Below are 15761 nucleotides of genomic sequence, written 5' to 3'. Positions count from 1 at the left end.
AGAGAGAGAGAGAGACAGACAGAGAGACAGAGACAGAGACAGAGACAGAGAGAGAGACAGAGAGAAGTATTTGGGGTTTCCTGATTTTATAGTAGTTTGAGTTCCTAGAACCAGATTCATGTATTGGCAAGTACCCTAGCACACCCAGGATGGCCTGCTAGCACAGGTTCTTAGATCTGCTTTCAAAGGAAAGACTGCTCAAAAGAAGTTAATAATCCTACTTTTAATTACATTTATTAGTTCAGGGGAAAGATCAGCACACTGTACTTGGAGAACACACACACAAAAAAATTAGCACAAATACAAAGAAATTAGCACAAAGACTAACAGACAAGGCTCCAACTGTCTGAGTAAAGCAATATTGCTATATATTCTACATACATCACTGGATTGAGGGTGCACAGACAACATCTGAGTAGTGGGGGGGGGGGGCTGAACATATTGGTACTCAGAGTATCAACCAGGAAATCAAACCATCCTTTTCATGTGCAAATCCACAAAGCAAAATTCCAACCTTCCAGAATATATAACAAAGACTTGGCTCCTGATTGGTTCAGAGCCAGTAGGTAGAAAATCTATGTAACTCAGCACAGCTGTGAATCATGAGAACTAAAAAGAGATCAATCCTTCAGATGTTCATAATATAGCCTGAGCCTGGAAAACTGAACTCCAGAAAGAAATCAACAAAAATCCCACCTTGCTTGCACTTACAATTCCATATACTTAGGAAACCATGATCTGCCAACAGGCAGCTTTATTTTAGTAGAAATAGCCCTGAATTTGTGATCCAAAAACCAGGGTTTGAATCCCAGATTGCCACTTACTACCTGTGTGACAGCAGGGGAGTCACATAACCTTTCTGGTCATCCTTTTCCTCACTATTAAAAGTTTTTGTGAGGATTAAAGGAATTAATGTATAAAATAGTATTTTCCAAAAAAAGTTAATGCTATATAAATATTAGCTTATATGATAATTGTTAATGGATTAATAATATTTATTATTGTTATCATTGTCATCATCATTCCTGTGCTCCAGACACTAGTGAGGGATATATGGCACAACCACATTTTATTGGTACAAATGAAGATGTAGAATCTGAGGAAGATTGACACAATCCATACTTTAAGGCCTTTTCCTCCAGGGAAAGAATGATAAAGAGAATGTTATATACATTGAGAACAACGAGCTAGATCCTACTAGAATATAAAGTTGATAGAAAATTATCTTTGGGGAAAAGAATGAATGAATTCTGTTAGTACCAGAATCAGTGAGTGAAGGGGGTGGGTGAGAGGCGGTGTGATGGGGCGGGGGGGAGGGGCAGTGCAGAATATTTGTTACAAAGTTGATCACTGCAATAGATAAAGTAAATGAGAATGGTACAAGTGGGATTGCTTCTTATTTCATCAGCTTCTGATGAAGAAATCCTTAATGTACTTTTGAATTGAATTACATAAAGGCTAAAGAAAACCATTCTATTTTGTTATCACAAGAGGTGGTCCCTTAGTAGAAGCAACACATTTATATGTACAGTTCTGATTACTGAGAGAATTTCTTGTTCCTTATAAAATGTTCACATCTGAATGTGATAACTTTTTTTATTCATGAAAAGTCTTAATGTCATTCTTATCAACATAACTGCTCCACTGGCTTGTGCATTTTAATTTAAAAATGTATTCTTTCTGTAACTTTCTGAAGCCCAGTCACAAGTCAGTGTGATTTGGACAAATTGATTTTGATCCAATATTGAAATTTTGGCAAGGGACAAATAACAGGTCTGGCATAAGCCTGTGGGAAACTGAATATTGATTTAGCTGAGAAAAAAAATAGAATAAGAATTCAATCAGAATAGATACTTGATGTTCTTTGCTTTATTTCTCTCTCTCTCTCTCTCTCTCGTGTGTGTGTGTGTGTGTGTGTGTGTGTGTGTGAGTGTATTTAGGGAAAAAGATAAAAAGAAGACCTTAGATGTCATTAGTATAGTGAACTCAAAGATGAAGAAACTTCCTCCACAGAGTCAGGTTGTCTTGACACCTCTACAACTTCTTGTTTTAGGAGTCGCTTAGGGCTTCCAGAGTTTAAGTTATTTGCTCAGAGTTATAAAACCATTGTTTGTATGGCAGGGGTGGGAGGGGGGAGGGGAATGAGACCACAGGAACCCAGGTCATCTTCATTCCAATATTGCTTCTCATACATGTGTGCATGGTACATATAGTTATTTGTATATGGATCATTTCTCTACTATACACAATTAGATGAGAAGCATCATGGCAAAATGAATAGAGAAGTGGCTTTGGGATTTGCTAAACACACAGACATATTAAATTGGCTTAAAGTAAAACAGGGCAAATGTTTTAACATGTTGGAGGCCTAGGCCTGTGCAAATCAAAGAGTACTGATTTAGGTAGGACAAGGGCTTTAAATCCTGGCTTTGTTGTCTTCCCTCTAGATGATCTTGGATAATTCACTTTACTTTCCATGGCCTCTTCTTCCTCCTCCATGAAACTGTAAGGGTTAGAACTAAACCCTGCCAACTTTCCATCCCACTACAAGTGCTAAAGCCCTAACCATATAATCCTATGTAGATAGTGCTAAATGAGACATAAGAGAGAAGGGAATAATCAGGGAACACTTAATGGAGAAGGTGGCATTTAAATTAGACTTTAAAGCATGAGGAAGAGCTCACTAAGGAAAACTGGGGAATTCAGATATGCCAGGAACAGGAAAGTGCACAAGCCAGGCCACAGATGAGTGAAAGTTGAGGGCCTGATTAGGAGATAGCAAGTAGTCCAGTTGGACTTTGTGATTGCCGTTCAGCACATTACTTTTCTAGAATCATCACCAGAAAAAAAGTACTTATTACTTAATGTGAAAGAAGTTGGAGAGTCCTAAAACATACATTATATGAAGTAGGCAATTATGTGACCTTATCCATGATTCACTATGGAGCAAAAATATCAAACAGGCCACAGGTGGTCCAAAACACTCCTGTATGTGGCCCAAACCATATCAAATTCCTTTCTGATATTAATGTGTTGACATATTATTTTTGAAAAAGAAATATATAGGCAGGTGTGGTTTTCTCGGTCAGTATGCAGCCCGTGAGAATTCTTATGCATGTTTAGTGAGCCTCATTTCTAGAAGAGTTTGACGCTACTATTATACAGTATATTTTTTTTAATGACTTCAATACTTAGGTCTATTATAAATAATACAGAATAGTATCTCAGTTTTGTAAGGGACCCCAGAGATTAGCAAATCAAAATCAAACTTTAACATGGATCACAAATATTTGCCTGATAAGCAGTCATTCAGAGTTTAGTTAAAGATCTCCAATGTGGAAAAACTTTCTAAAGGCTAAGGTATCACGTTAATGCTCATTATAGGTACTTTCAGCAACAATAACAAAATATAAGATGTCACTTTTCCTATGCTGTCTTTACTTAATTCTTTACAGACTTAAGAGTCTCTAGTAGCTACTTTAAGGAGTTTTATATTTCAGTATTTATGTTTTTCATAGTATGGATTTTCCTTCCTCTGATTCCAAGTACAGCTCTTCTGTGTCTTTGTAGGTTTTCCAAGATACCCTGTGTGTGTGTGTGTGTGTGTGTGTGCATGTGTACACGTGATTGATGGAGTGGGGTGGGGCAGGAGGTAGAAATCACCCTTCAGTGAACTTGATACTAAGAGGCCTTACATAATAGAACTCCAACCCATCACCACGCCTCCACTCTAAGCCTTTCTAGATTCACAGAACTTACCAAAACTGGCAATTTCTTGCCATAGCCTTTGAAAATACAGAGCCATTGCCTTTCCTTGACAAAGCATCCAGGTAGGAATTCAGTGCAGGAAGCAGCAACATAGAGTGCAAAGATTTTATTACCATGTTAATAAATTGTGTCCAATAGAGATGATAACTTAATACTTTCTTCTATTGCATTTGAAATTGAACAGACTGGCCTCCTTAATTCAATGAACCATTAAATAGGGAATAGTCATTTGAGTGCAAAGAATATGTCCTATTTGTAAAAATAGCATTTCTGTGTCCAAGGTCTCTTAAAATGTAATTAACACTGTTTAAAATCATACAGATTCATCATATTTAAATGTTTTTCCTTTCAATTGTAATTATTATTATTCCTGAGAGGAGGCTTGGAGACATAGTAGAGTAAGTGCTGAGTATGGAGTCTGAAGCATAGGATAAAAATCCTACCTCTAAATCGTACTAGTTATGTGTTGCTTGACAGGTAAGGTAACTTGAACGCTCTGTATCTCATGTAATTTGATAGGACATTATTATATCATAAACAAATTGTTTGCATTATAGGGAATTGGAAATTCCTCACAATGAAAACAATACCAGATTCTTCATATTTAGTCTATAATTATACCTACTTTTATCTTACTAAGTAATTCTCCCATGGAAGGTGTCTTACATTACATTGCTTGCATTGTATAGTGCTCAGACTACCCAAAGGGAAATTTGGGTAAGAATTTCTGGCTTGTATGAAATATATATGCATATATTCAACATACACATATATACATACTTATACACATGCACATACATACATATGTACAGTGCTTCTTAAACGTTTTCTACTTGTGGCCCCTTCAGCCCTTCTTAAAGCACTGGTTCATATTTTTGACAGAGAGAGAAAGAGAGGGAGAGAGAGAGAGAGAGAGAGAGAGAGAGAGAGAGAGAGAGAGAGAGAGAGAGAGAGGAAGGACAGGAAGGAGGGAGGGAGGGAGAAGAAGAAGAAGGAGGAGGAGGAGGAGAAGAAGAATTTTAAGTGTTGAGTATCTTTACTTAAAGCAAACAATAAAAACAGGTTATGGAGAATTAGATGCAGTATTTTATCAGATAACATACATGTTAATTGCTACTAAAATTGACATAAATCTGAACATGAATTTAAACATGATTGACTAAACGAGAATCAAGGATTTTAGCCCTACATTTATCATTTAATCATTTAATGGGAAATGAATATCATTCATTATGATATTGGTCATTTCCCACAATAGAAAATGTTATTTATAAGAACTTTGAGATACTATGAGAGCAAGGAAAAATGTTTTGCTTTAATTCATGATCTCGGGGCAGCCAGGTAGCACAGCAAGTAAGAGCACCGGCTCCAGTGTCAGGATGACCTGGAGATCGAATCCCGGGCTCAGACGCTTAGCACCCACCCAGAAACACCTGGCCGTGTAACTTTGAGCAAGTTACTTAACCCCAATTGCTTAGGGGTGGCCAGGTGGCTCAGCGAGTAAGAGCACTGGCTCCAGTGTTGGGATGACCTGGAGATCAAATCCCAGGCTTGGACACTCAGCACCACACCCAGAAATAAGTGGCCATGTAACTTTGAGCAAGTTACTTAACCCTGATTGCTTAAAAAAAATTCATTATCTCATAAGCACATATTAAAACATTTATATATATATATATATATATATATATATATATATATATATATATATAAATGTTAGTTGTTATCCACAAAAGAAGAGGTGCTTTAAATATCTACGTGGAAAAAAAGAGAGAGACATGTATAGAAAGCATGGCATTTGGTCAGGAGTTCTTAACCTGGGTCCACTGTGATTTTTGTTTGTTTCTGTTGTTGTTTTAATGCTGATAACTATTTAAATATAATTGTTTTGTTTGTAATTTTATGAATCTTATATACTGTATTTAAAAATATTATTCCTAGGAGTCCACAGACTTTCAAAAGGATCCCTGATTAAAACACTGGTTAAGAAACTTAGGTCCTTGGCAAGTTAGAAAGATCTAGTAAACTTCAGTCAAAAATTAATAAATATTGATTAAATGGTTACTATGTGCCAGGCACTGTGCTAAGAGCTTACAAGTTGGTAGAAGAGGTTGACCTCATACAAATTAAGGAAATGCAAGATATGGCTATCAAATAAAAAAAAAATCCTAATATGCCCTTATATTTCTGGTTTTCTTTTCAGGAATATACTATAGATATAATTTTTGCCCAAACTTGGTTTGATAGTCGCTTAAGATTTAATAGCACAATGAAAGTTTTGATGCTTAATAGCAACATGGTTGGGAAAATTTGGATCCCTGATACTTTCTTCAGAAACTCAAGAAAATCGGATGCTCATTGGATAACAACTCCAAACAGACTGCTTCGAATATGGAGTGATGGAAGAGTTCTCTATACCTTAAGGTAATATTTATGTTGTTGTTATTTTCACTTAAAAATATTGGTCTTAATCCCTTTATCCATAGTAATGTTTTTTAATCCATTAAACATTTTTTCTTTATTTAGAAACAGCACATACAGAAATGACATTTTTACACATAGAGTTTACAGACAAGCTTCTATACATAAAAGTCACAAAAGAAAGGGATTACGGAATTTTTAAAAATGCATTCATTTTACAAGGATGGTTAGCAGTTGATGAATAAGTCATATTTACAAATGATGACCAGAAAGCAAGGTGCAGATAGAATCCCTAGCACTTCCCAAAATTCCCCTTAAACAATATGTTGTTTTTTGTTTTTCTGTCATTTCAGTCATTTCTGACTCTGTGAACTCATTTGGTTTTTTTTGTTTTTTGTTTTTTTACCAATTATGCTATAGTGTTTTGCCATTTTCTTTTCCAGTTCATTTTACAGATGGGAATCTGAGTGAAATAGGGTTAAGTTACTTCCCAGGATCATACAACTACTAAGTGTCTGAAACCAGATTTCAACTCAGGAAGAGTATTCCTGACTCCAGGCCCTGTACTCTAAGCACTGCATCAGCTACCTGCCCAAACAATACATTGGTTTTCCTACGGGGGTAAAAACAACAACACGCAAACATATATATGTATTTGCCACTCCAATTTCTTACTATCCCCAGATTATTCAAGCTTCCCCATTTTGGCACCTTACCAAAGCCTACCCTGCTGCTCAGCTTGTTATCAAAGATTTTTCTTCCTTTATTTCCTTTTTTGCAAAATCCCCATAAAAATATAGCTGTTCTATATACCACTTCCTCAGACCCCTTTCTCTTCTACCTAAGTTGATAAATTAATTCATGCTACTTTAAGGTACTAATGGACATAATGAGGCTTCTTTATAAAATGAAAGTTGTAATTGATACAAAGAAAAATGGGAAAATCCATGGCAGGAGTAAAAGGGCTGTAGAATTGTATCCATCATGACTTTCATGATGTCATAAAGGAATGTCATAAAGAATGATGAATGATCCAAAAGGTACTTAATCATTTAGCAAGGGTGAGTGAGAATTAGTAGATTGACAATCACCCCTCTCCAGTTATTAGTGCTTCTCCTCCCCCTCCCATATATTTCAAAGGACTCTTATCTAATAGATTATTTTACACCTTCCTTGTCTATCCTGTGTTATGCTTAATCTGTGTTCAGATGGTGTTCACCACCTTCAGGAGGATGTGCATGTAGCGGCAAGCACCCCAAACGCCCCCAGGGTTTGCCGCCACCACAGGTTCTTGGATCTGCTTTGTTAAAGGAAAGCAACTCAAAATGTGTTAACAAGCTTACTTTAATCAGTCAGACATATATCGTTTACCTTGTTCAGGGGAAAAGGGTCAGCACCCCGAACTTCAAAGTATACAGGCAGAATTATCAAGACAGAAACAGATCAAGTAGACAGATTTCCAAACTGTCCAACCATTACATCCATACCAAATCAGCATCTGGGTTTTTCAAAGCTGGGGGGCCCCTGGACAACGGCTTCCCAGAATACAGATCAAATCACAGAACACTTCTCAAAGTGAGCCCCCAAAACAAAGCTACACATCAGGGCTTATATAGCCTTCTCCTGGCTCAGAGAATGTAACAACCTTTTGGACCCACTGGCCAATCAAGAAGTATCTACTGAAAAACAAACCTCCCACCCCAGGCTTCAGGTACACTTTAGCCTAGGGGCAGGGAAGATCTTCCAAATTTGCATTCCCATTACAATGCATTATTTTATTTTTGTCTTTTTTTGCCTGTAATACATAGGGTCTTACACATAGTAATTGCTTAATAAATAATTATTGTATAGACTCATATCTACAGTGGCAGACAGGAGGAGCCACACTAGCCAGATCACCAATTCACTGTAATATTAAAGTAATGGGTCAATGTACTATTCTCCATCAATAGCATCCTTTTTTGTTTTGTTTAATGTTAATGTTATTAATGTTCAAGAAAGAGCAATAATTCATGGTGAGAGATTCAGGTACTAAAGGAAGACTGTAAAGGGAGGCATTTGACAAAAGGAGCATCTCTGCAGAGAATCTCAATAAAATCACATAAGTGCCAACCTGGTCTGCCTAAAGCCAGACCTGCCAATATACAGATGTTTCAGTTATTTAGTTCAGGAAGTATCAATATGGATTGAAGATATAAAAATGATTTATAGTCATATAAAAATGCTCTGAATCATTATTGATTTAAAATGCAAAGTAAAACAACATTGAGATATCCTTTTATGCCTACCAGGTTGCCTAAAATGATTGAAGAGGAAAGAAACACATGATGGAGAGGATGTGGAAAAATTGGGACACTAATCATTGTTGGTAGAATTGTAAACTGATCCAACGATTTTGGAGACCAATCTGGAAATATGCTCAAACAATATTTACTTTTCAGATTTTAGCCTCTAACCTCCCTCCCCATCATTATTATATCTAGAAAGTAATTTACCTTCTTTAGCTTCACCCTAAGGTGTTAAAAAATAATTAATTCCTTGTGTTGTCTAACATATTAAACTATCATATCTCTAGCTTTCCATTCAATGTGAAATCACTTTTTTAAAAAGTAGTTTAACTCCAATACCTATACAACCCTGATTTAAATATTTTAACTTTTTTGCATTCAAAATCCTTATCCTATTTTCTTAATTAATTTGATTTCTTAAAGTACACTCTTCCTAATCACCAAATTCAATAGATTTGTTTTTGATTCTTCATTCTCATTGTCATTTCTCCAATTTTTACATGGGTTTCTACTTCCTTCTTTTTTTCTTCTCCCTTGGCTTCAGACACACCACTGACTCACCCTGCCCCCCCCCATCTTTAATTTCTTTCTTTCTTTGGTTACTCATTTTTTTTTATCCTTAACCCCTTAATATGTGTGTGTGAGGACCCCAAGAATATGACTTTGGCTCTTTTATTTAACCTCTGTCCTTCTTCTATGGCAAACATACTCTTCCAGTTTCAACTACTGCTTCTATTAAAATAACTCTATTTATATATTCCCAATGCTAACTATTATTTTTTTCTCCTGGGCCCAAACTTGTAGCTCCTATCAGCCAAAAGACATTTGCTCCTAAATTTGTCATTGTCATACTTTTGAAGTGTCTGAAACCAAACTTATATTTCTTTCTAAAAACTGCTACTCCTTTTGACTTTTCTTTATTTATTTGCACTGTCATTCACCCTGTTCCATACATTCATAACATTGGTTTTACATAATCAGTTACCGAATCCTGACAACTCCCTCTGTACTCCTTTCATCAGGCCCCTCCTCCTTACTCTCACTGCCCTGGACTATTTCAATAGCCTCCAGCATATGTGTGTACACGCACATGTGTACACACATATGTACACATATGTATATATACGCACGTGTGTATAAACATACATGCATACTTTTTTCATGCGATGCATCACTTTGCTCCTTTACTTCCAACTCTTTAGTGGCTCCTTATTTATTAAGTAAGGACTATTTGATTTTCATTAAAATTCTTATCTAAGTCCCACAATTCGGGTCTACTTCACTATCTATCTTCACCTCAGTTATCCACGTCTATTTACTTTGTGTTTCAACAAACTTAAACAGCTGTCTTCTATAACTAAAACACCAATAGTCTTGCTAAATACCACCCGCATCCCATGCTCATCAACTTATATGCTTTTGATCATACTATGCCCTATTTGTGGAATGTTCCTAATAGACTAACTATTTAATATCTACCTATCTTTCAATTCCTAATTGATTTGTACTTCTTTTGTGAATCCTTTCTTACCTTTTCTGAATAAACCTCACACACTACTTTGTTATTTTTATCTCTGAAATGTACTTAAAAATAAAACTTCTCCATACTTGAGTTTCCTTCTCTCTAACATGGAATTGAATTAGATGGCCTATGAGATTCCTTTCTACTCTTCTTCTATGAGCCTATGAAATATCATGCAGTATGGTTAGCTAGAAACCAAGAGGGAAGGGACTATGTCTTAACTCCTTCAGTATCTAAGGCATTTTCCCCTCTCACACAAATACACACAATAGGTGATTAATAAATGTTGAATGAATGAATGAATGATGACTTTTGATGTGCCCTCTAACATGACTCCTCTCCACAACTACTGCTAGCTAGGTTTATAAATATGCTTTTATAGGATCTTTCTCCCTATATTCCCCACATCCCCTTAGTCACTGTGCTCAACTCCCATGATAAGACAAGGATAACCATAGATTCTCCAGTCATCATGAAGTCTTTTTATTTTCTTCCTCTTGTTGCTTCTCCTAAAGCTCTCTAAACACACACAGACATGCACACATACAACACACATACGTACATGCCCATTCATGGGCATGTATATGCATGTGTGTCTATGTATCCATTTAATTACAAGCTGTACATCAAAGAGATTTTTAACAACTTATTCTTACTCCATTGCAAAATTTCCAAACCTTAGAGTTAGTCCTTTTCTAGAGGTGCGTGTATATATATATATATATATATATATATATATATATATATGTATATATATTTATATATAAATCTTTCCCAAATGTGAATCCTATACTTTCCCCAAAAGCATTTTATACAGAGTTTTTATGATTGGATAGAAGGGAGGGATGAAATATGTACTTTGAGGCTTATTTATTTTTTCTGACCATGTCTTTTTCTAGGGAGTTACTGAAGCCAGAGGAACCCATGCTTTAATATAATTTTTAATGACTTTCAAGATCCTTCCTAGCCTTACAGTTTTCTCATTCTATAACATATGCCATCGAAAGTTGTATCCAATATTTATAGATGAATATCCCATGATAAGAACAAAATTTTGTTTGGTTTTAAATGTGAAACTTTTTCTTCTGGGATCTTCCCCATTTCTGTCTAGCTCCTCCAAAAATGCCCTTATCACACTTTGTGAAAACCCTTAGCACCTCAGGGTCTCTTTGATTCATATGGCTGAGAAAAAAAAAAACAACATCAAAGTACTTGAAAATACTACAAATAAAATGATCCAATGACAAATTTTAGATCAACTCAGGAGAAATATTTTTCAATGAACTTTATAATCAAATAACAAAAGCCTTAAATGGTGTGGTGTTTTTTTTCAATTAAATCCATATATATTACCATTTTGAATATTCTTGTTTGAGCTAAAATGTGATAAACGTGTGCTGGAAAGTAATTAATAATAGATATTTAAGAGTTTTGCTTTAAATTTAATTGAACTACATTCTAAATTTACATTAAAAACATCATCCATAAGATGCATTAAAAGAAACTCTATTAAAAGGGAAAGCAGTTATTCCTGGATACATTTTCTCCTCTGACATTACTAGATATAAGTGGCTGATAATTATCAGTTGCTGAAACTTTTTTTGGAGTGCTTAATTTGTGAAACATATTAAATCTTAAGTGTCAAAATAATGTCACTAATATCTATGTTATCAAGTATCTAAAAGCTTGCATTGAACATAAAAGCCAATTTGAAATCTATCTTAAGACGTATTTAATCTTTCTAAAAATTGTAACATCTCTTTTAAAGTACTTTATGCCCATTTGCACCTCAACTTGTTATAGAAAGAGATTTCAAGCTTATTCTAGTGATTCAAATGTGTTTTCCTCTGCTCTACCCAGTGCAGATGAGACCAGCATGGAATTCTATTTATTTTAATAAAAACTCGGTGCTGTTATTATGTCTCCAGGAGAGAGTAAGATAAGAAATGGTTCCAAAGTACAGAATATCTGAGGAGATGGAGAAATGAGCTACATACTAAAGTTAACTAGATATTCCATTAGGATTATTGGCTGATTCACAAGCATACTGATGACCTGGTAGCTTTTTATTCAGAACACAGTGTGCTAACCTCTTCCAGATTTAGTTATGCAAATTCTGACAGAGGGTACAGGTGGAAGTCAATTTCCTACTGACAATCTACCAAGTTCTTCCGATGTTTGTGTACATGCCAATTGCAACTTTCACACTTTGTGTTTGTCCAACCCCACTCATCCATTCCCAGAAACAATTGTGTTTAGAGTGATATTAATGATACTTTTGACCTGTCTAGCAATTCATCTCTTAGAAAATAATACACTTTGATATTTACTTTCTATCATACCTATAGTAATCACCTCATAATTTGTCATGGTATCCAAATAAAAAGAGTTGATACTTCAATTGATCTATAATTATCAACAAAATAGGAATGCCCTCCAAGAATGAATAACCCATCTGTGACTGCTCAACCTTTCTGACTCCCCCATATCTTTTCAGATATTCTCAGCAGTCTACCTTAGGTCCTTCTTTGTTTGTTGACATTGTGTAGATACTAATGGAGCCTGAAGATTGTCTGGAAGTTACACTATATATCACCGCCACCATACCCCCCTCCTCTACTCAGCCATATGACTCTCTGGTGTCATTCTTTGCACTTCTATGGAAATTTTTGTAGTTAATTATGCAATGAACTGCTCACACACATCACGTTCTTCTCTGTTATCCTTTGGTTTAATGGAAATTTTACATTTATTTATGTAAAAGCACTTTACAAATCACAAAGAATTGTAAGGATGTTGAATCATCATCATCACCACCACCACCACTATCCCCAATCTTCCTCCTCCCTCTTCCTTATCTCTACACCTCACTGTTGTTGTTATTGTTCAGTCATGTCCAATTCTTTGTAACTACATTTGGGGTTTTCTTGGCAAAGTTTCTTATGTAATTTGCCATTTCCTTCTCCAGCTCATTTTAAAGATGAGGAAACTGGGTCAAAGAGCTAGTAAGCCTTGGAGGCCAGAGTTGAATTCAGGAAGAGAAGTCTTCCTGAATTCAGGACCAGTCCTCTATCCATTGTACCATCTCATTGTCTCTACATCATCATCCACTATACCATTTCTTTTTTTTGCTTTTTGGATGGCAGTCGGGGTTAAGTGACTTGCCCAAGGTCACATGGCTAGTTTTGTATTAAGTGTCTGTGGCTGGATTTGAAGTCAGGTCCTCCTGACTCCGAGGCTTGTGCTCTATTTTTAGATTGAGTCACCTAGCTGTCCCTAACTATACCAATTTCAGATGACTACTTCCTTGAGATGTTAAGATGGAGAATAAATGCATTCACCACTATACTAACGCTAGAAAAACTGAGTCACAAAACTATTGCATGACTTATCCAGTGATAGAACTGGGACTACCATCCTAGCCCCTTGGATATACAACCCCATACATTCTCCATTAGACATTCACAACTTAATAAACTCTCTTAGGTAGAAATTAATACCTAAAATATTAAAATTCAGTGTTACAAAAAGATTGTTTTCTTTATCTCATGAGTCCTAGCAAATAGTAAATATCATTCACTTTCCTCATCTATAAAATGAGAGTTTTGTATTAGATGATCTCAAAGATTCCTTTCTAGCTATGAAATTCTATGATTACATTATTTTCATCATTGTGAGTTAGTTATGCTAAAAAAGAACCAAATACAGATGTGATTCAAAGACCCAAATTTCCTAAATTTATTTTCTTTGATCCCTAACAATTAAGAACACACATTTTGCCCCTGTTAGGCATATCCTTCTAAACTGTGCATCATTGAAACCTAGTTTTAAAAATTTGTTTTATAAGTACAGGAATTTTACCTAGAAAACATACTGGTAATATCAATCTCATTTTCCCATAAAGTCTGGCATACAGTGGAATGTAAACATTGTACTCTTGTTATTTCCAGAAATTTTCTCATTTTTATTACAATTTGCCAAATGCAAAAACTGTTGAACTTGTTGATAATGGCTCTATTCTGAAAGTTTGGTATTATATCTAGCTGACTGTTCAGTGTTCATTTTACTGTAAAAAGATTTTATCTCATAAATATCCCAATGCATCCAATGCTTAAATATTATTTGTTACTTATCATATTTTTGTTTCTTTAAATTAGGTTGACAATTAACGCTGAATGCTATCTTCAGCTACATAACTTCCCTATGGATGAACATTCCTGCCCACTGGAGTTTTCCAGCTGTAGGTGGTAAAATAATTCATAATTTTATGTAATTTTAAATTCTGAGATTGTTCATTTAATGATTGCAAAGGAGGAATTTATGTTCTTTGATTTCCATCAATGCATGTTAGGTTTATCTATTATAGATGACACTATATAAAATCCATTAACTATTCAATCTTTTCCTTTTAACATTAAAAAAATTACATGACAAAGCTAAATTGGAAATCTCAGTTATTATACTTTGTAAACATTAAAGCTATTCAAGCAGCAACTATATATTATGACATGGTTGAGCAATGTTTCAGAGCTTGTCAGGTGAGATCTCAATAACATAAATAGGTACAAATGTAAAATCCATGGTCATATTTTCTTACAGAGGTTTTGGAAAACTGTATTAGGGTTGTCTATGCTTTGCAGAAGCATGATTTGCCTCTATTACTAAGATTTGTATAAATAAATACAATTCAACAACTTTTAAGACTGTGTGAAATACATTGTTGGTTATCAGACCTCAAAGAGTTTACATTCTAATGGATAATTTTAATCCTCTTCCTAATTTTCATTTACTATAAGAAAGGAGAATGTTTGTCATGTAAACTGGATGAATTAGAGTAGCCAAGATAGAAAATATGGGAAGTTTTGGTTATTCTTGCTGAGAAGAAAGAATGAGAAAAAAAAAAGAACTTAAAATGAAATAACATCGATATCAATTTTTAAAAATTATATATAACTGTGCATATAACTCACCCAAGAGACTACAAATTCCCTGAGGAATGGTGTGTTGATTTGGATCTTTTCATCACTATATATACTGATTACTTAATAACATTTTTAACTTAAATTTACTGCAAACTACAGTTGTAAAAAAATATGTACTATATTTCTTCTCAGGAAATCAGTATCCATTTGCACTTTTTAAATTTATAATTATTTAAATATAAACATTTTATTTTTTGTAACACTACTAAAAAGGAATTATTTACCAAAAAACCCACATAAAATTACATGAAAAAGATAATTCTTTGCTTTCTGCTCAATGGTCTAAGACAGGGTGGGGAACCTGTGACCTCAAAGCCACATGTGACCCTCCAGGTAATCAAGTGTGGCCCTTTGAGTGAATCTAAACTTCAAAGAACAAATGCCCTTAATACTTGAGGCTACAAGTTCCCCACTCATGGTCTAAAAATAGTTTTCATTTGCAATGTGATTCTATCTTTGTATAAAGGAAACTACAGGATCCGTTTTTATTATCGTGTTCATTGTTATGGCTTTCCAACATATATTAAGTTCCAACACATTTATCACTAAGTAAAACTTTAGTTCCTGCAGATGTTCAGGAAAGAACTAATATGAAAAAATGGTGAAACAGATATATTTAATACAAGGTTATGAGAAATCTACTCTACGAAAAGCAGTATTAAAATATGTATATATGTGTGACTGTGTGTATGTGTGTGTGAAATGTGTGTGTAAAAGAGAGAGACTGACAGATACAGAGAGACAGACAGAGAGAAAGAGAGAGAGATAAAGACAGAGATG

General features: G+C 34.9%; 1 protein-coding gene across 1 annotated transcript in view; it reads left to right on the top strand.

Moving 5' to 3' along the window:
• GABRG1 (gamma-aminobutyric acid type A receptor subunit gamma1) overlaps positions 1-15761 on the top strand; it is a 99023-nt gene that overhangs the window by 66603 nt on the left and 16659 nt on the right. The window contains exons 4-5 of the mRNA XM_069105088.1: positions 5972-6192; positions 14157-14239. Of these exons, the coding sequence (XP_068961189.1) occupies positions 5972-6192; positions 14157-14239 (304 nt within the window). The remainder of the gene's footprint in view (positions 1-5971; positions 6193-14156; positions 14240-15761) is intronic.

The sequence above is a fragment of the Petaurus breviceps genome, unplaced genomic scaffold, assembly GCF_028583685.1.
Source record: "Petaurus breviceps papuanus isolate PSGF00001 unplaced genomic scaffold, PetGlider_PUasm1.0 76, whole genome shotgun sequence".
NCBI lineage: Eukaryota > Metazoa > Chordata > Mammalia > Diprotodontia > Petauridae > Petaurus > Petaurus breviceps.
This window is presented reverse-complemented; position numbering and strand designations above follow the sequence as displayed.